General features: G+C 40.3%; 1 protein-coding gene across 1 annotated transcript in view; it reads right to left on the bottom strand.

Moving 5' to 3' along the window:
- The window catches only part of LVRN (laeverin), a 57,759-nt gene extending 37,147 nt beyond the window's left edge, over nt 1-20,612 (bottom strand). Inside the window, exons 1-6 of the mRNA XM_043997771.1 lie at nt 19,705-20,612; nt 8,855-8,997; nt 7,678-7,817; nt 5,816-5,942; nt 3,753-3,904; nt 1,530-1,643 (exon numbers count right to left, since the gene is read on the bottom strand). Of these exons, the coding sequence (XP_043853706.1) occupies nt 1,530-1,643; nt 3,753-3,904; nt 5,816-5,942; nt 7,678-7,817; nt 8,855-8,997; nt 19,705-20,612 (1,584 nt within the window). The remainder of the gene's footprint in view (nt 1-1,529; nt 1,644-3,752; nt 3,905-5,815; nt 5,943-7,677; nt 7,818-8,854; nt 8,998-19,704) is intronic.
- Between the last annotated feature and the right edge of the window lie 3,949 nt (nt 20,613-24,561).

Below are 24,561 nucleotides of genomic sequence, written 5' to 3'. Positions count from 1 at the left end.
TTCTATCTCCTCAGCATCTCTTGTGTCCATCCCTTTCTTAACTGCTCTCACAGCTACCGTTAGTTCAGGCCATCATTATCTTTCCCTGACTATTGTGTAACCTGGAGAGGACAAGACAACTTACCAAAGATCTTCAAAGACGAGAAGAAAGAAGATCCAGCAAAAGGAAAAGAACAGAGGGCCAAGGATGGAATCTTGGAGGACTCCCACAGTAAAAAAGGCAGGAGGCAAAAGAGATCCAGAAAAGGAGATGGAAAAAGAGGTAAAATCAGTGTAAGAGATTGAGAGTGGTTAGTGTTAAAGAAGGAAGATAGGTTTAGTAGGAACAATATCCTAACTCCTGCTAGTTACATTAGTTTTTCATTAAAGGGTTTTGAAATCTATTCTCAAAATTTGGTTCGCTCGGGGGACTAAAGGCTCAGGACTGTTGACATCATCTCCTGGTCACAAACCAACCATGAGGAGCTCCAGGAGCTTTCTCCAATGTTTGGCCAGAGGAAAATGATGGGCAGCCCAGGCCAGGGACCTTCTTAGCTGAATCAGCTTAAATGCCTATCCATGTTGAATAGCCTTTCCTTGCCATAGGTTAGTAAATCTTCATTTGTTAACTCTTAAATACTCTGGAAGTGCTTCATTTTATTCCAATAGCTAACCTACCAGGGGAGTGGCTTGAGAATGAATGGTCAATGGGGCCAAGAAAAAGCAGGACAAGAGGATAGAGTAGGAGAACTATAATTGGGACATTAAGCCTGTCTCACAATATATTATTATAGCATAATATTTTTGACAAGTGAAATTCAAATAAATCAAATTGACTTCATCATGTACACATTAAAAGCATTTCATGTTAAGATACAATAATATATCAAAAATGTTTTGTGTTTTCTTTCCTTCCTTCCTTCTTTCTTTCTTTCCTTCTTTTAATGGACCTATGACATCATTGAGAATGAGAACTCCCATTGGGGGAACTCTCTCTACAGGTTGGGACTTTTCTGTCACTTATACTCTTAAAGGTTCTTGGAAACCATGAGAGGTTAAGTGATTTGCTCAGGATCACACACCTAATGTGTCAGAGGCAGGCCTGAAGCAGCCAGGTAACACAATGGTTAGAACAGCAGACCTCTTCTGGAAGACCCAAGTTCAGATTTGGCCTCAAACACTTATTAGCTGTGTGACCCTGGGGAAGTCCCTTGACCTCTGTCTGCCTCAGTTTCTTCATCTGTAAAATGTAAATAATAATAGCACCTGCCTCCCCAGGTTGTTGTGAGGCTCTGAGATAATATCTGTAAAGCCCTTCTTAAACTTTAAAGTGTGATGTAAATGTCAGCTATCATTGAACAAATTAGATTTAGATGGTCAAGAGAATTTCTTCATTTAGTCAACATGGAAAAAAATTCAAAATTATGTAGTATTATTGGCTATTCATATGCACTTAAATAATATAGATATAATAAAAGTAGTCTAAGATTTCAATAAACTTATAGATTGGTAACTTCAACAAATACTCAGAAATTGAACAGAACACTTACTTTCGATATTCGAGGATTGAAGTGTTTAGCCGTATGATACTCAAAATAAGTTGCAAATCCTTCATTGAGCCAAATATCATTCCACCACTTCGTGGTAACTAAGTTTCCAAACCACTATGGATATGGAGAAAAAGAAAAAAAAAATCTTACATTTCATTCATATTCAGGTCTCTGTATTTTTTTCATTCAGTATGTGTATAACACCAAGAAATATTTTGGCTTTACTTGGTATGTAGAAAGAATCTAAAAATGCAATTTAAAACCCCCTATGTTTTCAACATGTTTTCAACATTGTAGTAATTAGTACTAAAACATTCCCTTGAGATCTGGACATTTTTAAAAGCATGTCCAATGATTTGTTTGTTTTTATTTTAAAATGATCAGTTTTAAATGAAATATTCTCAGGACCCACTCCACACCCCCACACACTTGTTCACTTTTCTTTTTTGTTCAAATCTGTGATTTCCTAGCTATAAAGATCTCCTGATATAAAAATTCCTTCCAATGGTGAATATCATCAACTCATTTATAATTTGCAGACAAGTGTCTTAAGTCTGCGATTTAAAGAGTTGCCTGAGGCACTGTGAGATTAAGTGTCTTGCCTATATCACATGGCTAGTATGTGTCAGAAGCAGGTCTTTGAACCCAGGCTTCCTGACTGGGCTCAGCTCTTTCTCCTCTATACCAAGATATCCCTCCATTACAATGGAACCCCTTTATGGAATAGGTGTTGGAGAACTATAGAAACTTGCTTTATGGTATAAATCAGACTATTTTATTGTATGTAATTGTTAGATTTCAAGAGACATGAGTTGAAGGGACAGCTACGTGGTGCAGTATATAGAGCACCTGAGTTCAAATCCGGCCTCAGACACTTGACACTTACTAGCTGTGTGACCCTGGGCAAGTCACTTAACCCACATTGCCCCACAAAAAAAAAAAAAGAAAAAGAAAAAGAAAAAAAAAAGACGTGAGTTGATCTGTATTGTATGCAAACTTGTATAACCTTGCATGTGGGATATTGTTCTTATAAATATTGTTGTTTCGTCATTCAGTCATGTCTGACTATGAAACCCCATGGATTTTCTTGATAAAGATACTGGAGTGGTTTGCCATTTCCTTTTCCAGCGTGTCCCCATTTTACAGATAAGGAACTGAGGCAAATAGGGATTAAGTGACTTGCCCAGGGTCACCCAGCTAGTAAGTGTCTGAGGCCAGATTTGATCTTCCTGACTCCAGGCCTGGTACTCTCACACCTAGCTGTTCATTATGAATATTAGGGGCTCTCCTATAATTATTTTCTTTTTGCGCTTAACAAAAAGAAAATGTCAACAGATGATAGAACTAGGGAAATAATAAAACAGTTTTCCAAACCAGCCAATGCATCTTGTGATATGTAATCAAATTCCTAAAACAGATGTGATGTATTAATATCTGGCAGTGTGGGTTCTATAACAACATCCATGACTGTTAGATTCCCAAATGGAAATTTGGGGATATTGATTAGACTTCATATTGACCCCTTAAACTGTGTCCTCTACAATTTCATCCGCACACAACTTTTCACACCTTCTTAGGGAGGTATCAAGTTCATAGTTGGGATGAATTTCACTGAAAAACTGTTCTTAATGCTCCATGAGCAAAGGTCTGGGTGTGAATCTGAGCCAGTATGCAAAAAAATATCCAAAAAAACCCTCAGTTTCTCAAACCAACATTAGGAATAATGACACAATGACAAGAGTCTCATCATCGACTCTTCTTTCAGAACCCCAAGGATTAATTTAATTGTTGCCTTCTTCATGGACATTTATAAGTCTTTTGCCTTCTACTCACATACCATTTTCTGAAGAGTAAAAGTCTATAACTATGGACTACTTGTATTTAGATTCAGGTCAATAGCCACTCTGAATGCACTTTCTTACAAAGATGGAGTTTTAAAAATAAACAAACAAACACATTTTTCTAATTCTGCTTAAGTTATTTTTCCTTAACCAAAATTTGTGGAGTCAGTTGGAAATGCAAAAATAAATATACATTTAACTGGATCATAAGCTCCTGTCAATGACATTGCCTTATTCACATTCAAATCCCAGTTTTAGCCAACACAGATCAAAGCACTGATTCTACTCCACCATCTGTAACATTACACGGTGACTTTTTCCTTTATAAAGAAGCTACAGAACACTTGCAGATTAAACTTGAAAAGAACATTTTACCACATGCCTGATGTGCAACTTCATGTGTAACTGTGGTCAAAATCATGAGTTTTCTCTCTGGGTGGTCATTCTTTGCTTCCACCAGCATAAGATCATCAAATGTTATCAGTCCCCAGTTTTCCATTGCTTGCAGGTCAAGAATAGGGAACCCAATGAGATCTAAGTGGATTTAAATGGAAGGAAAAAAATTAAAACCATCACCTCTTTTTAAAAATAGAAAATTTTGTTCTTGCACATACATTATTAGAATTTCATGTTCATGGGGCAACAAGGTAGCACAGTGGATAGAGCACCGGCCCTGGAGTCAGGAGTACCTGAGTTCAAATACAGCCTCAGACACTTAACAATTACTAGCTGTGTGACCCTGGGCAAGTCACTTAACCCCAATTGCCTCACTAAAAAAAAAAATGAACATTGAATGACCAACTAGTGAACATGAAATTCTTTTTTTTTTTTTTTTAGTGAGGCAATTGGGGTTAAGTGACTTGCCCAGGGTCACTCAGCTAGTAAGTGTTAAGTGTCTGAGGCTGGATTTGAACTCAGGTACTCCTTACTCCAGGGCTGGTGCTCTATCCACTGAGCAACCTAGCTGCCCCAATGTTCGTTATTTTTGCCTAATGGAATAACAAGATATGCTTTTCTTATTTATTCCCTATTGTACTATGAAAATCAATTAAGTTGGGAAATATTGCCCTATGCAAAGACTCCCTGTTGCCTAACATATCAGATTTTAGCTCCTCAACCTAGCTCTCAAGGCACTTTCTCAATTGTCCTTCCTTCCTACTTCCTCCTCAACCTTTCAACCCAAAGCCTCTCTGCAGCAGTAAGATCATTTTCCTTTTCGTCTCTGGGCAAAACTTGTCTGTGACACTTTTCTATCTTTGAGCTTTCCATTTTTCCCACATGAAATTCCCTTGTTCCCTCCCCTCCATCAATTTATATCCAAACAAAAGAATGGGGGCAGCTAGGTGGCACAGTGGATAAAGCACCAGCCCTGGATTCAAGAGGACCTGAGTTCAAATCTGGCCTCAGACATTTGACACTTACTAGCTGTGTGACCCTGAGCAAGTCACTTAACCCTCATTGCCCCCCCAAAAATACTATTTGTGAGACTGGGCATCAGCTTCCTGATCTATAAAATGAGGGGTAAAATTAGATGATATTGCTTTAAATTCTATTCTCTACCCAAAACTGGAACATCATAAAAAAAGGGATTGGAAAAGTCAGTAGAATGAAGAGGGGGAAGAGAAAGGGTAATAGGTCAGGCTGATTCAAGAGTACAAGAGAGAGGGTGTTAGGGAATGAGTGCTTATAAAAAGCAAGACTTTGAAGCTATACAAGATGTCTTCATCTCTACCTCCTGGCCTCCTTGGCTTCCTTAAACAAATACACACATAAATACACACACATACACACACGAAAATCCAATCTTCTACAGGAAGTTTTTCCTGATTCCTTAATATTAATGCTTTTTCTCCATCGATTACCTCCAAGTTATCCCGTGTATATTTTATTTGTACATAGCTGTTTTGCAAATTGTCTCTCCATTAGTCTTTGAGCTCCTTGAGAGAAGGGATTGTCTCCTTCCTTTCTTTGTACCCCCAGCACTTGAAACAGTACCTCACACATACTAGGTGTTTAATAAATGTTTACTCATTGACTGACTGATAATAAACATCTTAAAACATAGAGTTTTTAAACTGGAATGAACCCTTAGAGATCAAATCCAACTGCAATTTTACAGATAAAAGGAAGTTGAGGCCCATACAGACCCATAAAATGACTTGCTCAAGGCCATATAGTGAGACAAGAATGGAACCCAGGGCTCATGATTCTCTTTGCAGGGTTCCTTCCACTAAACCATGATGTCTCTCACAATTTTACATGATTCCTATGACTGAGCTGCTTTCTAAAGGCTCTGGGGGTAGGAGCTCCATGACAGTCAGCTCTGAAATAAATGGGAAATGGTGGCAATGAGCCACATCAGGTCCTAGGCTGGTGCTTCCCCTTGACCTTTAACCAATGTGCATCAGACCTAAAAACCAACTTAGAACAGAAAGATTCTCTCACCCATTTTTGGAAGAGGATAACTGACATTAAATAAATCTTCCAGCTTTGAGAAGACAGGGCCCGCAATAGTCAAAGCAAAGTTCGCTTCCCCATTAGCAATTGCATCTTTTCGAGCCCAAATCCGCACCTAAAAAAATAAATAAATAAAAGCAGAAATTAAGATGAATGATCTGTTTGGATTTGATAGGACAATCTGTTTTCTGTGATGCTGCTTTGAGAGAATGTCATCTCTTTTTAAGCAGATTCCTCCCTTTCTGAAGGAAAAAAATTGCAAAATAGTTAAATAGATGCACTTAAATATATGCATAAAATCCAAGAGTACCTATACCTGTATGTAATCTCTCAGCTAATTCCACTTTGCATGCCAGAGAAAGGTTAAGAAATAGATCTGTGCAAGAAAATGCCTTCTACCAATTCAGGTTGGCATCTTCTCTACAACTGCAAACTTTAAAGAGCTGCCTAAAGTACTGAGAGGTTGTCATTTGTCTACAATCAAAAAGCCAAACTCATATAAGACTCAGGACTTGAACCTAGGTTCTTGGTTCAGAGTTCAACTCTCTATCCACTCTACCATGCTTCCTCTTATTTTCTGAAGGAGACTTATTCTTACAGTGTTATTGTATTAGTCTCTTTTAAAAAATATTATCCCTAAATTAAAGACCGGCTAAAAATGTGACATAGATGTTTGTCTTTGGTGGTCCTTGTGTTTTAACCATTCTCTCTTTCTAACCAGTACTACCCAACCTGGACAGGCCATTGTTTCACACCTAATGCACCTTGGCTTGGGGCCCTCCCGCTGACCCCTAGCCATCTTGGGCTTGTCATTGCCATACTCTTTCCCTGATTCTCTTAGGTCACCTCAGCCACTGATACTTAATTATTTTCAATCTCATTATTCAACTCCAGGCTCTCTGCTTTCCCCAAAGTGACAATTAACAAATTTAGTAAACCAATTTATGCTCATTGGAAGCTAGGGAAGGGTCACTAGCACATCTACTTCCCTTCTTTCTCCCCAGCAACTCCCCTACCTGAGAACTGAACCCAAGTCCTTGAACCTCATTACCATCAGCCTCTAATGAACTGGGCTAACTAGTCCCTGAAATTGCCATTGAATTTCTAGGGGCTTCACTTGAAAATTCTTGTATAGTTCCAGTTCGTAAATTCTGAAAGTGCCTTTGTAGGTAGTAATGATGTAGGGTTAATGAGATGTTCTCTGGTTGAAAAGTAAGCTCTATGGAGACATACATATTAATCAATAAGCAAATGTTTAGAAAGTGCTTAGTATGTGCCAGACATTGTGCCAAGCATTGGAGACACAAACATAAGCCTTTAAGGAGGTGGTATCAAACTCAAGCCGCATTTTGACTTGCAAAACCTCAAATTAACATTATCTATATTATTTTGTATTTGTCCTTACTTTGGTAATATTTCCCAACTACAATTTAATCTGGTTCCAGATGCACTCTGGAGTTTTGCTGGCCCATGTCTGACAATCTCGAATTTAATATCTCTGCTTTAGAATAGCACTTGCCGGTTTTGCAGCTCAGGACACCTGTCAATGTGGCGGGTAGTCAACATGTGTAACGAGTACAATGCAACAGTTTACATTACTGTGGTTATCTGCCATTGAAGGGTGGGTGGTAGCTCTTTAATGTCATTAATCCTTTCCTGACCACCCCTCCCCACCAAGACAAAGAAAAGGACCAACCCAGGATTCCATACCTGAGGATAACTTAGGAGGTATACAGGGAAGGGGGTGTAGAAATACACTCAGGATATGTTGGTTGCCCTGAGCACCAAGAATGGCTTGACATATCTATAGTCAATATGCATTGTTACTATATCTTAAGAAATCTATTTACCTCCTTGCCCCTTTCAGTTGCATTGACATAATCATAGTCACACACAGCAAACGCAGTTATATATGTCGACATTGGGGGAGTAGTTTCAAAGTTGGTAACAATCCATTTGTTTCCATTTGCATCTTCTCTTTCAGATGTCCCTAAAGAAAGTCATTTATTTAAGCATGCTGATAAAACAAATCATAAAGTATATCAGCCATCAGCGTAATTTATCCTTTCTCACTTGCCCATGCCAATATTTACCTGAGTACTTCTCAGACTATTCCCATGGTTTATCAAGTTTCCTTCCTCACCCCTGTAGGTTCACCAATTTAATCACAGACAAACAAAAGCTAAACATTAGAATAACATGGCACAGTAAAATGAGTGCCAACTCTGGATTCAGAGCCTGGGTCAGAGCCTCTCCGATGTCTATCTTTGTAACTTTGGGGAAGTCATTTAACTTTCTGGATTCTCAGGAAACTGTAAAATGAGGGGGTTGAATGAGAGGTTCTGAGGTTCATAATAGCTCTAGATCTTTGGTCCTCAGCTACACCCACAACTCTGCTGGTTTCTAGACTAGCTACTTTTTTTGGGGGTGAGGCAATTGGGGTTAAGTGACTTGCCCAGGGTCACACAGCTAGTGTTAAGTGTCTGGGGCCGGATTTGAACTCAGGTCCTCCTGACTCCAGGGCCAGTGCTCTATCCACTGCACCACTTAGCTGCCCCCAACTAGCTTCTTTCTAATGGTGTTTGAAATAGCTGTCAGTACCCAAAGGATATAGATAAGGCACAGCTCTGCCATCGGTGTGGCTTGGCTGCTTCTGTCTTGGTAGAAATCGAGGGCCTGTCTTTGAGCCCCAAACCAAGGTCCATTCCAAGTCAGAAAGGGATGTGGGGAGTACGACTTCATGTAAACTCAGAACTAAGCTCTGACAAAATCCATGGCATCAATGAGTAGGCAACAACTGAGTTCTATGACTGAATTAGTTTGAAAGGCTCATACAAGTACACCTGCCCACTCGCCACTTCATGCTCATGTTTGTTCATCTATCTTTGGTTTCATTGAGGAAAGTGTATTTAGTGGTTCACTGGATTTAATGCCATGGTGAATTATGAGAAATGTGCACTCCCTAGGGAAATGATCCCAATGTTCTTGCAAAACAAGAAACCAGAATTATAAAGAAGCATTCCTTACCTAGGACTGGCATATTGGAAAGAGCCACATAAGCAGGATGGTGAACAATTGTGATATTGAAGGTTGCCTTCATAGCCGGCTCATCAAAGCCAGGGAAAATTGCCCTGGCAGCTGTTGGTTCCAGTTGAGAAGCAATCAGAGCCCTGGATGGAAACATTGGTGGGAAATATTTTTCTTCTGTTCTCTTGAAGTCAGTAGAGACCCAGATTCAAAAGGATACTTACTGGCTGTGGTACCTAGGTCAAGTGATCTCCCCTCACTGTATCTTAGTTTCCTCATCCATGAATGGGATAAGAAGAGCCAAATACCTACCTTGAAGGATTGTTGTGAGGATCAAATGAGAGGACAGATGCAAAGGTTTTATAAAACTTAGAACTCTAAATAAGTATAATCTAATCATTATTATTCTACATTATAAAGCTAATAACTACTAAGTAATTGCTATTATTACTAATTACTATTATTATTAGCAAATAAATTGGAGAGAGACTATATTTATATATCCTCTTTATCTTGGGATTAGCTATAGCATAATGGAAAGAACACAGGCTTAAGAGTTAAAAGCCTTAGATTCCAGTCCCAGGTCTACTATTCAATAGCTTTGTGTCTTTGGACAAGCCATAAAATCTCTCAGAGCCAAAATCTCATTTGTAAAACTGGGAGTAAAAATATTTAGGGTTGGGGGCAGCTAGGTGGTGCAGTGGATAGAGCACCGGCCCTGGAGTCAGGAGGACCTGAGTTCAAAGCTGGCGTCAGACACTTAACACTTACTAGCTGTGTGACCCTGGGCAAGTCACTTAACTCCAATTGCCTCACTAAAAAAAAAAAAAAAATTTAAATTTAGGGTTACACTTAGAATCAAATTGAATAAAAGGTGCAAAAGTGTCCCATAAATTCTGAAGTGCTATTCAATTACAAGGTATTATTGTCATTTTGTAGCCAAGATTGGGATCAGGAAAGGGAGAAACAAATACACCTTCCCTTTCCAACAGTCCCTGCCCTGCCTAAGCAGACATACCCCAGAGGTGACCATCCTGAACTTTATACTGTTCCTGTAAACAAACCCTAAAAAAGGAAATGAAGGAAGTATAAAGTATTCACACACAGAATGTAATATTTGTTACATGTAATAAGCATATTATACTCTTTCTAGTTATATAATCAAGAGAAATGAGCCAAAGTTCTTGGTTTTGATGGACTAGACTAAAACTTGAACCATCGATCTAGCTTCCAGGTGGCCTAAGTACAAAAAGCCACCACACAAGGAGTCAGCATCAATTCCCTTGTGCTTCTGACCAACAGACCATCAGAGGCAGGGAAACTGTGCTTAACTGAATCAGGGTCATGCCATTAGTGAGTATCCCTTCCATGCTATGACTAAACAAACCTCCTTTTGTTAATAATTAGATAGTTTACAAGTGTCTCATTTCAAATCTTAACTTAAGGCACCAGACCACCCTGCACTAGGTCTGACCTGAACAGATGAATGTGGGCAGTGGATAGAGTTCCAGGCCTGGAGTCAGGAAGATCTGAGTTCAAATCAGACCTCAAATACTTATTGGCTGTGTGACCCCTGGGCAAGTCACTTCACCCTGTTTGCTTCATCTATAATTGAGCTGGAGAAGAAAATGGCAAATCATGCTAATAGCTTTGCCAAGAAAACCCCAAATGGGGTCACAAAGTGACTGAAATGACTAAAGAGCAAAAACAGATGAATATAGGGCTAATGTTATCAATTGCATTTAGAATCTGAGACCCCAAGTTTGAATTTTGGCTTGGCTACTTAATACCTCTGGAACTCTAAGCAACTCATTTCATTTCTATAAAGAGGCCTCCATTTCCTCCTTTATAAAATGAGACCTAGTCTAGACTCCAATTAGTAATCTCCTAGGGCCCTTCTAGATGTCAATCCTATGACATTCTGGAGAACTCAATGCTGGAAGAACACTCTCCCATAAGTTTAATGCTACATCACCATGTTCTCTCATTATGGTCTCCCCTCCTTGCTATGGAAGCCAGAAAATCATAGAATCAGAACATCAGAGCTGGAAAGAATCATAGGGCTTATCTGATCCAATGTCAAGAAACCCTTAGGGATCATTAGATCCACTACATAAAAATGAGTACAAATTAAGGTATATGAGTCCAGATATGTTATGAACTCAATTGCCTAAAGACCTTGTCTAGCAGGGTCTAAACATTATTGGCAAAAGAGTAAATAAGACTTTTCATTAAGTTGTCAAAAAATTCCAATACCACACCCCAAAATAAAAATGCTTAATATAGCCAGATGTTTCGCCCAATGATGAGTCATGTTTGCTTATCATTTGTTTTCAACAGATTTTGGACTTGCTCCTTTGTTGAGCATAATCATGTCTCAGAAAATAATATATAATAGTTATATAGCTTTTCTAAAGGTTTGCAAAGTTCTTTACATATATCATTTTATCCTCACAATCATGCTGGGAGGTAGATGCTATTATCTTCATTTTACAATGGCAATCAGATGTACTGTGTACAAAGTCACAGCAATATTGTAAGATGATCAGCTGTGAATGACTTAGCTATTCTCAGCAACACAATGATCCAAGAGAACTCTGAAGGACTTATGATGAAAAATGCTATCCATCCCCAGAGAAAGAACTGATGGTGTCTGAAAACAGATTGAAGCATATTTTTTAAACTTTATTTTTCTTGAGTTTTTTTGTCTATGTTTTATTTCATAACATGACTAATATGGAAATGTTTGAATGATTACACTTATATAACCTATATCAAATTGCGTGCCTTCTCAAAGTGGGGGGTGGGAAGAGAATTTGGAACTCAAAGTTTTTTAAACAAATGTTTAAAATTGTTTTTACATGTAATTGGGGGGTACTAAATAACAAAAGGAAATTTACAATGGCAATTAAGGTCAAATGATTTACATATGGCTTTGTTATTCAGTCATTTTTTTCAGTTATGTCCAACTCTTCATGACCCCATTTGGAGTTTTCTTGGCAAAGTTATTGGAGTGGTTTGCCATTTCCTTCTCCAGATCATTTTAGAGATGAGGATACTGAGGAAGACAGGGTTAAATGACTTGCCCAGGGTCATATTGCTAGTATATATCTGAGGCCAAATTTGAATTCAGGAAAAGGAGTGTTCTTGACTTCAGGGCTGAATCTATCCACTGGGCCACCTAGGGACACTTTCATATGGCTACATGGCTAGTAAATTTTGTCTGAAACAGCTTGACTCTAAATGTAGCACTCTCTCCTCCAAGCCACTTAGTTGCCTCAACCACTTAAAATATATACAATCTACTATATTGGATAGAGTTTTGCATTTGTAGTGAGCATGATTTGGCTTCAAATCCCACACATTTACTATCTTGCACCAATGGTCAAGTCACTTGACCATCCATTCTGTCATCTGTAAAATAATGATAATGATGCTAGTAGTAACTATTTCACAGTATTGTTGTGAGGCTCAAATGAAACCATCTATGTAAAGCCTTCTTTGAACTTCAAAGCACCAGATAAATAATGGCTATACGTTGATTACTACCATGTTACAATTTGGTGATAGGAGTACAGAAAAGTGCTCAAGCAGAGTTCACTCATTTCATTTGGATGGTTCCAAATTTATTCCTAATGATCCCTAGATTCCCTTGAAGAGTATATCCAAATTGGTAGGTCAAAAGAAATCTTAAATACATCAAAAGGACTTCTGACACAGACTATGTGACCTTGGAATCATTACTTCTTGGCTTCAGTCTTCTAATATCTAAAATGAGAGGGTTGAACTGAATGATCTTTGAAGTTTCTTCCATTTCTGACATTCTGTGATTCAGTGATTCATTACCATATTCACTCTATTTTATACCCTTAGTAACCTCAGATTTTAATCATAACTTTCTAAATTTTTCTTGTTTCCAAAGAAAAGAATCCTAATTTTCTTAGTCTTTTATCAGCAGCATAATAATGGTAGAAAAATGTTGTGAGCAGGATTGCTTAACCCCTCCCATTTGTACTTCCCCCATCTACCCGGGTTTCTTAGTATAAACACTCCTCTTCTCTAGGAAGTTGGATCAAAGAATCTCATTTTCTCATCTCTCTCTCTCTCTCTCTCTCTCTCTCTCTCTCTCTCTCTCTCTCTCTCTCTCTCTCTCTCTCTCTCATCTCCAAGACCCCAGTCAGAAACAATGCTCTGGAAAAACACTTCAGTGTTAGATCTATTTCTCTGCCTCCCTCAAGAGTCTTTTCCCAACTGCATTTCTTGTAAGTATATTCAGACTAGTAAAGGCTTGTGGTTATTGCTACTTATAAAGATGAAATAAATATCTAAAACAAAGAAAGGTAAATACTTTCCTCCTGTCCAGAGGGAAGGGATTCAGGCTTCTTTGAGACAGCCCAAGGCAGGAAAGGTGATAAGATCTAAAACCTTGGGATTTGTAGGCCTGTAGGATTTAAGCTACATAGAATATATCCCAATACTTCTCATGTCTAATCAGTCCAACTGTCCTTGACATCAGTATGGAGGTCCCCTTTCTTAAAGATGGCTGCCTTTGCCTATGCCTCCATTATTCCAGCTCCAGATGGCTTGCTGTTAACAATGGATATGACTTATCATTGTTTCTATCATGTTACTCCCTTTCTAATTTACTCAAGGGATTTGTTTATATATAACAAAGGGATGATGTGGTGTGGCCATATTTTTATAGTTCACTTAACACCTCATTATTGGTCCTTTTTTCTGTGATTAGATCTTGAGCTTTCAAAGACCAACACTACCAGAAAGCTATTCAATCCCTTGAATGGTATAAAGGGCATAAGGAGTTTTGCTATAATGGTTGGAATATAGGACAAAATTCATCAGCTCCATCATTCTCCCTCTAGTGTTAATAAGCTTCACTGAGGGTAATTTAAACTTCAAGGTAAATTTTGTGAATTGGATGCTAGGTGTCAGAGGAATGATGAGGAAAGGAATACATGCATCTACTAGGAAAGAGGGTTTGGAGGACCACTCTTTGGTGGTGAGGAAAGGTTAAAAAAAAAAGGTTTTGGCAGTCAACTGAGGAACCTTATTGGGTGTCAGTTGGATATAGGTGAGAAGTCTCTACTAACAAAGGAATTAAAGATGTATCATTTGGCCTCTAACTATGTTGGCTAAGGCTGTCTCACAGAAGAGCCATAATAGTCTCTTTAAGGAAGAAGAAGGCCAAACTGAACGTCTCTCTGTTTCTCATATAATGATCATCCTTCTTGCCTAGAATGCTCTTCCTCCTTACTTCCACCTCAAAGAATCACTCTATTTTTCAAGGTACAGCTCAAAAACCACCTTCTACTTGAAGCCTTTCTTGATTCCCTAAACTTCTAGTGTCCTTCTTCCCAAACCATCTTATATTTAACAATTCTGTGTGTATATTTATATACGTATAAGTATTTACCTATACACACTTATGTAAGCATATAATGTAACATACATATATCAAACAAAATAAAATTTTCCTTCATTAGAATATAAACTCTTTGTGAAGAGAGATTTTTTTTAGCCTTTGTAATCCCAGCACCTAACACACTTCCTGGTACATAATAGGTACTTAGTAATGCTAATTGATTGATCATAGCTTCTTTTCTTTTTCTTTTTCTTTTTTTGGTGAGGCAATTGGGGTTAAGTGACTTGCCCAGGGTCACACAGCTAGTAAGTGTTAAGTGTCTGAGGCCAGCTTTGAACTCAGGTCCTTCTGACTCCAGGGCTGGTGCTCTATCCACTGTGCCACCTAGCTGCCCCAATCATAGCTTCTTAATGACTTCATAAAATTTGAAGTTAATCCAGCCTGACTAGCTGTGCCCCCACCCATAGAGAAAAGGAGGAACATGCATCCAGAAACAGAATGACTAACAGATATCTAAATGTAGACTCACACTATCACCTACACACACACACACACACTCCTCAGAGGAACTCCTCCAATCCCTGTGTGCATCCTTAACTAGAAGTCAAAAGATGTCAGTGGCTGTTGGTGTATTTGCAAAAAAGCTACCTATCCTCCTGAATATAAAATTTTTCTACCTGGTGGCAGTTATTCACAGGTCCCAAGCCTATATTTCTGTATAAGACCATGTTGCTACATATGGTGCTATCATGTTAGGAAACCAGAGTAGAAACTGGAATGCTGGTGGAGCTTGCTGACTCATCTATCTTTGCATACTTTTTTTTTTTTTTAAGTGAGGCAATTGGGGTTAAGTGACTTGCCCAGGGTCACACAGCTAGTAAGTGTCAAGTGTCTGAGGCCGGATTTGAACTCAGGCACTCCCGACTCCAAGGCTGGTGCTCTATCCACTGCGCCACCTAGCTGCCCTGCATACTTTTTAGTATACCATGAATGATGGCTTGCATATAATCATTAAGCCCTGTAGTTAAGTTTAAATAGTATAAAACTGTATTTCAGGGGGCAGCTAGATGTCGCAGTGGTTAAAGCGTTGGCCCTGGATTCAGGAGTACCTGAGTTCAAATCCAGCCTCAGACACTTAACACTTACTAGCTGTGTGACCCTGGGCAAGTCGCTTAACTCCCATTGCCCCGCAAAAAAACCCCAAAATACAAAAAAAACAAAACTGTATTTCTATTATGTTTAATTCAGAACTAGACTAATTTGTTCAATATAAAGTAAATACTGAAAATAGTTTAAGATAAAATGCCTGAACAGGAAAAAATATATATTTTACAAGTGATGGTATTATTCAGTCTAGGGAAGGATGTAACTACAATTCAGCTTTTCCAAAACAAAAGGAAGATATTATTTTCACTGGGGAGCTTAAAGGACTCCATATCTAAACTCTTCCACCCAAAGATAAAGAATACAAAGAAAAAAAAAAAGGATACAAAGAAAAGGAGTAGTCCTACTTTCTAATACTTATTAATTCTTCAACATTTTGGACTTCTACCTATATGACCAGGTCCCAATTAATGCAAACAATAAATCTCCCTGAAATGGTTACATTCTTTGAATTCATATGGACTATTTTCTTTGGGCTAGAGCTAATCACCATATTTTACATAAGTATAACTTCAAATAAAGAAAATTTGAATATATGCAAATGCTACATGGGATTCAGTATTTTTCTAATCAGGATCTTGATGTATATTAATAACTGAACCTGGGAACAAAAGCAGGTCTGATCTGTTTCCTTATCAAGTGATGATAGCAAGCAGCAGACAGTGGAAGGGATCCCCAGCAACTCTCTCTCTCACATACATCATGGGCTTATATTACAGATGAGAAGCCACTCACATTCCACATGCAAGGTACAGGTATGATCTAGGCAGTGTGAACCCAATTAGGCTCCTAGGAAACATTCAGGAAGGGCTCCCCTTATCTTCTGTCTCTTGCAAAATTGGAAAGATTAATGGATCAGATAGTCTGAAGACTGGGATCTAGTCTTATCTAAGTAAGTCATAGGATCTCAACTCCTCACAGAGGAGACTGTATTTTAGTCCCAGAGGCAACTGGCAGCCACTGAAGTTCCTTGAGAAAGAGAATGACATGGTTTCATCCGTGCTTTGGGAATTGCAACTTGGCAACCTATGAAGATGGATTGGGGAAGGGAGGGGCCCATTAAGAAGCTTTTCCAATAGTCTAGTCAAGGTTTGATGAGGACCATAGGTCATAGATCATAGACTTAGAACTGGAATCAACCTTAGAGGCCATGTAGTCCAAACACCTCATTTTATAAATGAGGAAATGGGGGCCCAGGGAGGTAAAGTGATTTTCTCAATGTCACAAATAATAAGCATCAGAGGTGATATTTGAACTGAGGACTTTTGAATTCAGAGCCAGTATTCTTCCTACTAGAGTAAATGTTTTCTCCTCAACTAGTGTGAGTTTGGTATGAGTAAAGAAAAGGGTATAAATTTGGGAGGAGATAGAACCACCAAGACTTAGCAGTTGATTAGATGAGAGGAGTAGTGGTGCATGAATGAAGAGTTGAAGATGACTCATAAGTCTTTATCCTGGATGACTGGAAGAATTGTAGAAATGGGGGTGTCAGAACATTGGAGAAAAATGAATTTTCATTTGACCTATTGAGTTTGAGGTGCCTAAGGAATACCCAGGTGGAGCTGTCCAGCAAACAGGGAAAGATGAGGGCTAGATATATAGATTTTGGAGTCATCTGCATAGAATATCTAGAACGCAAAGAAACTGATGAAATCACCAAGAGCATAAAGAGAGGGAAGAGAAAAAAGCCCAGGACAGAGCCCTGGGACACACCCATATATATGGGGTAGGATATGGATAAAGTTGGTGAGTCTGTAAAAACGAGTGGAAAAGATCCATCAGCCAGAAAGAGAATTACAGTAATGTCATGAAAACCTTGAGAAGAACAAATCCAGAAGGAAGAGATATTGGACAGTGTCAAATGCCACTGAGAGTTCAAGAAGGATATTTAACAATGAATAGATTATTAGTGACCTTGGAAGAAGTGTTAGAGTGGCAAGGACACACAGATTTCAGGGAGTTGCTTTTGATACTATTGAGTATTTAAGCCTTAATAAATTAAGTGAACACCTCCTACACATTTAGAAGATGCAGTTATTGAGAGTACTCTGCATCTACAGGGTTTAATGGAGTTTTTGTAATCCTACACAATGATATTTTGTTAATATCACTTCCGGGAATAGCAGAGCTTTGAAAGAATGGCTACCAAGAAATCTGGATTTGAAGCCAAAAGATTTGGGCTCAAATTCTGACTCTTTTGATTACTACCTGCCAAGATCACTCAGTTTATAATAAATCTCTGGGCTTCCACTTCCTCATCTGTAAAATGAGGGAACTAACTGGAGTAGATGAAATTGAAATCTTGTTGTACTCTTAATATGTGATCTGAACTCAGACTTCTAAGTTTGTTCTCTTAGGGACCTAAAATTTGCAAACACTCCTTGAATTATAAATTTTGGAACAGAAAGGAGCTTTAGTCCAAGCTCTTCATCTTAGACATGAGGAAAATGAATCTTTGAAGAAGTGAAGTAACTGACTTTAAGCCTCATGAGTACTATCTACTATCCTTGAAACTAGAAAAATCCAAAATACTGAGTATTTCTTCCACATCGTTGTACATTTTTTAGGTTATACAAAACTAAAATAAGAAAACAGGTACAATAGACTGTGGTATACACGATGGCATGTTCTCAGATGTGTCTTGTAGGAAGAGAACCACAACAGGAATCCACTGAATTGCTTCCTATCTCTGGCACTTCTATCCTCTAAACTTAAAGACATTTCTAATTAAGCGAGGGCCTATGTGAAAGGGGGGGGGATATTTATTTGGCATCTCACATGTATAAATTGTATCCCAAAGTGCTTTGTATAATTAACGCAGTCAGAAAGCTCTGAGAAATCAAAAAAGAAAAGAAATTGATGGGATTTCTCCTCTCCAAGTTGTAAGAAGATGCCATAATTGAGCGGTTTCTCAAATAGGATATAAAGAAAAGCTAGTGTGCATACACACACACACACACACACACACACACAGAGCTGGTGTATGTAGATATACATATATATGGTTCATAGACATACATGAGCTGGTTCATATATACACAAACATATCTATACATATACATGTATGAATGTAAAAATTCAGAACAACCTCTTGCTATCACTTTCTTTTTTTTTCTTTTAGTGAGGCAATTGGGGTTAAGTGACTTGCCGAGGGTCACACAGCTAGTAAGTGTTAAGTGTCTGAGGTCGGATTTGAACTCAGGTCCTCCTGAATCCAGGGCCAGTGCTCTATACACTACGCCACCTAGCAGCCCTTGCTATCACTTTCCATTTCTAAAGGAAAAAGCCTGTTGGGTCAGAAAGAGAGGGAGGTAAAGTGCAGCTATGGGGTGAAAGAAGTAGGAACTGGGTGCCCTTAAATCAGAACTTCTTAAACTTTTTCCATTTGGGAATCCTTTTTGCCCTAGAAAATTTTGCAGGACCCCAGGTATATAGGTATATAAAAGAGATATACATAACCTTTCACTTGCCAAATTTTCCATGATCCCCACATTCAGCTACCCACAATTTAAGAAGCTAGATCTTAAATGACTAGCGCTGAAAAGTTAAGACAATCTGTACAGTTTTAGAGAGACCGGTGCCCTAAGAAGAAGAAAATGAAGAGAAGCTGATGTAAAAAAAGGAATAGATTTAATTGATATAGAACCTCAGGAAGGGGAATTGAGTTTACTGAAAGGGAGAAGCCACACTAAATGTCCACGACTAAATTGAGCACCACGGTCTAAAAGGGGAGAGGAGGTTGGTGGGGGGAAGACGAAAGGAAACAAGAAAACTGTATCCTTTCGGAAAACGTGAAGGAATGGAGTGATATTTACCAAAGGTGAGAAAGTGGTAATCCTGTTCAAGGGGGCTGGGGAAAGATGAGAGGACAATCCTTCTGGATTTGTCCTTCCTCTGAAAAAATAGGAGGAACTTCAGCTCTTGGAGTGGGGGACGGGGAAAGAAAGATTGGCGAAGAGGAGCGAATGGGTGCAGTCTTCCAATACTGAATACATAAAACGGCAGGAAGTGAAAGAAAACTTTTGTGGGGTGAAAGTGGAGAAAGGTGGGGAAGGGGACATTGGGAAAGGGAAACAAAGTGAACATAGAAAAAGAGCGGGGGCGGGGGGTGGGCAGCTAAGTTGCGCAGTGGATAAAGTACCGACCCTGGATTCAGGAGGACCCGAGTTCAAATCCGGCCTCAGACACTTGACACTGTGTGACCCTGGGCAAGTCACTTAACCCTCATTGCCCCGGGGGAAAAAAGAGCTAGGAGGAGCAGTGAAGAGAGGCTGAGGCTGAGGAAGAACGAACGTTATTCTCTTACTTCTTCTTGCCCTGGTCGGAATAGAAGTTGGAGAAGAGTCCTTCCCTGCGGTTCTGGTTCACTAAGCCGGAGTAATCGAACTGCAGCACGTAGTGGCGGTCGGGCTTCAGGGTTTCGTTCAGCTCCATCACCACGTACTCCATCTCCGGGAACTTCCAAAAGTTGTTCACCTCCACCTGGCCCACTGGCTGCTGCTCACTGTCAGCCTCGGGGCCCTCCGGCAAGGGTCCCAGCACCCTGGAGCCCTCGTAGTCTAGGCTGAGGCTGTGGAGCAGCACTCGGGCGGTTGGGGAGACGCATTGTACAGTGATGCTGAGCCGTCCGCCGAAGGTCTTCGCTGTCTGCTGGATCTGGTCCGGCCGCAGGTAAATCCATAGCTCCAAGTCGTAGTGCAGGGGCACCACGTCGGAGGGCAGGCGCGGGTGCTTCCAGGGTTCGGAGGTGAGCGGGAGCTGGGGCTCAGAGGCGGACAGGTGCGAGTGGTCCAGGGGCTCGGAGGCGAACAGTCCCGGGTGGTCCCAGGGCTCTGGGGTGGACAGGCTCGGGTGGTCCTGGGGCCCGAGGGTGGACAGGCTTGGGTGGTCCCAAAACCAGGAGGGTAGGGTGGCGCTCGGCTGGGTGTCGGGGGTGAGGGTGGTGCTGGTCTCGACCTCCTTTTTCTTTTCCTCCGCTAGCGGCTTGTTGGGCACCAGATTGAAAGGCAATGAGGCTCTGGTCAACGTGTTGGACTTCTCCGACGGCACCGGTGATGCCTGAGTGCAACGCACGTAGAGGGAGCTAAGCGCCGCCACCCCCAGCAGCAGCGCACCCAGCAGCACCAAGGTAAAGACGACCACCTTCCGGCTCAGGTAGAAGCCGGATCGGGAAATAACTCCCATGGTGTCCGCTGAATAACCAGTGACCCCCATGTCACTGACGGAATTGTCGAGTGGTGAGAGGAGCCGAGCCTAAAACCTGGGGAAGCCCCTCACCGCCCACCGCCCCACCCCCGTCTGGGCGTTCCCCCCGCCCCCTCCTACTCATCCCCTCTAATCCACACACACTCTCCCTTTTTTTTTCCTCCCCCCCCCCCACCTCCAAGTAGGGTATGAGAGATGAAGAGGGGATGAAGTGCTAATCTAGCCTCTCTGACCAGAGACTGGGAATAGGGCATGAGGAAAGCGCCCACTGGCTAGATTCAAGTTCTTGCCTGACTCTCCCATCTCCGGCCTCATTCTAGGGAGGAGGAGGCAGGCGGGAAGCCCCAGAGGCGGGGCTGACTACTCATTCTACCTCCTCTGTCCTAGCCCAACTTGAGAAGGAAAGAGAAAAATATGAGGGTGCTAGTTGTAGGGGGTGGGAAGGAAGGGAGGGGAGAGAACGGGAAGGGAGCGCTTTGGTGCGCAAGGGGAGTGGAATCTGATAGTGTAGTATAAATCCTTTTTAACGCCAAACTGGCTTGACCCGTGATAGTAGAGAGGGGTGCTGATGGGAAAATTTTTTCTGGTTGTCCATTCTCTATCCAGACCTCAAATTTTCCCCCAGCTCCTAGTTTGGGGGGGAGCCTCCTGGACCCCAGTTTCTCGTGTTCTGGAGAAGAGAAGGAATGGTCCCTTTCAACTCTGAAATTCTAGGACTGAGACGAGGGAAGGGATAAAACCTCCTTTCCTCTGGACCTCCGCAAACTTTTTTCAACCTTGTGTTTAGGGATCGTTTACGGAGTGAGCCCAGGGATGTACTGACATGAGTGGCGCACAACACGAAAACATAGTCCGGCTTGCCAGGCAGCGTGAGCTCAATCTTCAACTTCGTTAAGAAATCTGGTTTCTTTCTCCATTAGGAATGTGCTTTTGCCTAGAGGAGGAGGTTCAGTAGCGTTCAACTATTTAGCTTTAGAACTGAAGGAGACTTTTTTTCTCGCCATTAATAATAATTCGGAAAACCGAGTGTGCCACAATGCAAAACTAAGTTCTAAAGTTCTATGGGAATATAGAGAGATGGTGAACTGGGCCTTATGATTTCACTGATATAGGGGACGCCCAGGCGAGGAAACACCTACTAACCTACTGCTTTTAGATAGTTACCTAGAAGGAGTGAGTTTAAGTGATCTATCTGACCAGTCCCACAACTAGTCAATGTCAGAGGCCAGCACTTTATCAGCTATGCCTCATTGATTCCTCTTTGTATATGTGTGTCTGTGTCTGTGTGATGAAATATAGGCAGTGAACAAATGAGACAAACAGGAATAAAAGTTTTGGGGGGCAGCTGGTGTCGCGGTAACATATAAAGGAGCCGTGTTTGGTGAAAAAGCAAATAAGTCAAATGCCCCGCATATAAAGACTTGCCCACATCTGTTCTCTTCCCTGAGACCCCCCCAGTCAAAGAGAGTCGGCTTTGATTTTGCTGGGGAATTTCTCAGCCGAGATGCCAAGATTTTCCTGGAAAATAATTCCTCCTACCTAGGTGAATAAATCTGGAGGAAAGGCTAGGACATAGAAAGTTTAATCCACATCAGGGAGCGGGCAGTTGCCAGGAGGCTAGCAGTTCTGTAGAGATACAGAGGAGAGTTCTCAGTGTTTTACACAGTTTTAGGACAGACAGGTGGCAAAGGGAGACCATCAGGTAAGGCTATTCGCCCACTTTCCTTATTTAGGAGGTTGAGTAAAAAAGACAGGATGCCAACAATTTGGGGGGTGAATGTTTTAACTTTGGAGTAACCTTGGTGTCACCCAAGATCTGGTTTGTGCTGGTAAGAATGTTTCCCTGTAGTTAATCTCATCAGACCATCTTAGTAGGGTAGCAGGTCTCTAGTTAATCTCATCAAAATATTTTGGAGGGATGGATTGGAGACTTCTCAGAGATAGAATCAGCACAACACTGCAGGCTACATTTCTTTGCATTTCTTTGATTTCTAAGGTTGCTGTTTCTGGGGACATATTTTCCCCAAAGCTCCCAGCAAGCAGGTGTTGTACATTTCCTCCACCATTCCCTTCTTTGATACTCCATTAGAAGTATCATCAAATCTGGACCACCCAGCATAAAGGCTTCATGATGCAATAAATCAGTTTGTACAGCAAAATAGGAAGCTTAATCTAAAGAGTGTTATGGTGGTGAGGAAACAGAAAGGTGGAGAACAAACAAATCATACAAAATCCAGAATACTATCACAAATATCAAGAAATCAATTATACTGCAACAAATCTGGGAAGGAACAAACAATTTAAGCAACCTAGATCTTAACCATTAAAAAATGTTAAGCCAGTTTAAGAGACAATGGATAATAAATGTGTATGACCAGATAGCTGGAGGAAGCTATGTGGTACAGTGGATAAAGTGCTGGGCTTGGAGTCAGGAAGACTCATCTTCCTGAGTTCAAATCTGGCCTCAGATATTTACTAGTTGTGAGACTCTGGGCAAGTCACTTCACCCTGTTTGCCTCCATTCCTCATCTGTAAAATGAGCTGGAGAAGGAAATGGCAGATTCCTCCAGTATCTCTGCCAAGAAACCCCCAAATGGGGTCATGGAGAGTTGGACACAAATGAAAAATTACTTAACAATAACAAATAATCAGATGGACAAAACCAGGGAATTTTCATTTAGAGAACAGGTCTCTTGTTCCATCTTGGGTTTAGCTCTCTAATTCGTTGAAGTCATTTGCTTCTGGAACACATTTTCCCTGGAAATTCTGAGGCAAAAGGGTCTGGTCTAGACCACTATCCACACATTGTCCAGTGTGGTCTGTTTACAGACCTAGGGATGGACCAAAGGGTTAGACCTTTTCGCCTTGTTTCTAGTGCAGATTTCTCCCACTAAATCTGCTTTCCAGGTCTCTAAGTCATGCAATGACATTTGTGAATATTCCCTATATAATGCTGTTCAAACCCACCAGGAATAAAGCTTAGTATGATTTAGGAATACCTGACAAAACCTAATTACATTGGCCTACCAGTAATTAGTTTAGGTGGTAAAAGCTAGTGCAACTGTTATGGAGTTAACAATATAAATATCAAGTCTACAGGAAAATCAAACCAGGCACCTACAACTGAAAAGTTCTGGGTTTCAGCATTCACAGACCACGTTCTTTCCATCTTGCCTAAGCTCTGTAGATGACATGCATTGTTTATCTCTGTAGGTTAGACAAAGAGTTTCTGACCGGTTTATTGATATTATCAGAAAGAGATCTCAAAGAGGAAAATCATAATTTAAAGTTCCTTGACAACTATTAAAGCAATTGTCCATGTAAAAGACTCAAGCCAACTTGAGAATCTATATACAATTACTAAAATATAATCAAAGCTTGTATATTTGTGCATGTATATAGATGGGTATCTGTGGATATTCAAATGGAATTGAAAGAGGTTCAGAACTTTGTTTGAAACTTTTTCAGTCTGGTTTTCCATTACCTACAGAACCAACTATAAAGCCATTTTAGGATCCCTACCCTCATTTGACCTTTTGTCATTGTTTTCACTGGAATAACAGCGAAGGTTCTAAGGCCACTTATACAATTATGGCTGTCATGATGAGTCTTTTAAGTTTATTCTCTTACATATTGGAAGAAAATATTTGGAAGCCAACCACATCTATCTTGATCTTACTGACATCTAAAATTCTTTTAAACTTTCCACATTACTTTACTAAATCTGCCTTTTCTTTTGCTATCCTCTAGATATTTTGATAGCTGGAAAAGATGAGGATTTTCTATTGTCCCAACCTGCATGAAAATCATGATTCTATATTCCTACCCTTTTGGGGAAATAAGAGCTTTTACTTCATGTCACGCTCTAATTGAGTTTTTCACACTTGTGTCAGTGTAGTTGTGTCATCCAGCTTTCTTTAACTTTATTTCCCTTTGGACTTTCTACACTGGTTCCACA

The sequence above is a fragment of the Dromiciops gliroides genome, chromosome 1 (genome assembly GCF_019393635.1).
Source record: "Dromiciops gliroides isolate mDroGli1 chromosome 1, mDroGli1.pri, whole genome shotgun sequence".
Classification (NCBI taxonomy): domain Eukaryota; kingdom Metazoa; phylum Chordata; class Mammalia; order Microbiotheria; family Microbiotheriidae; genus Dromiciops; species Dromiciops gliroides.
This window is presented reverse-complemented; position numbering and strand designations above follow the sequence as displayed.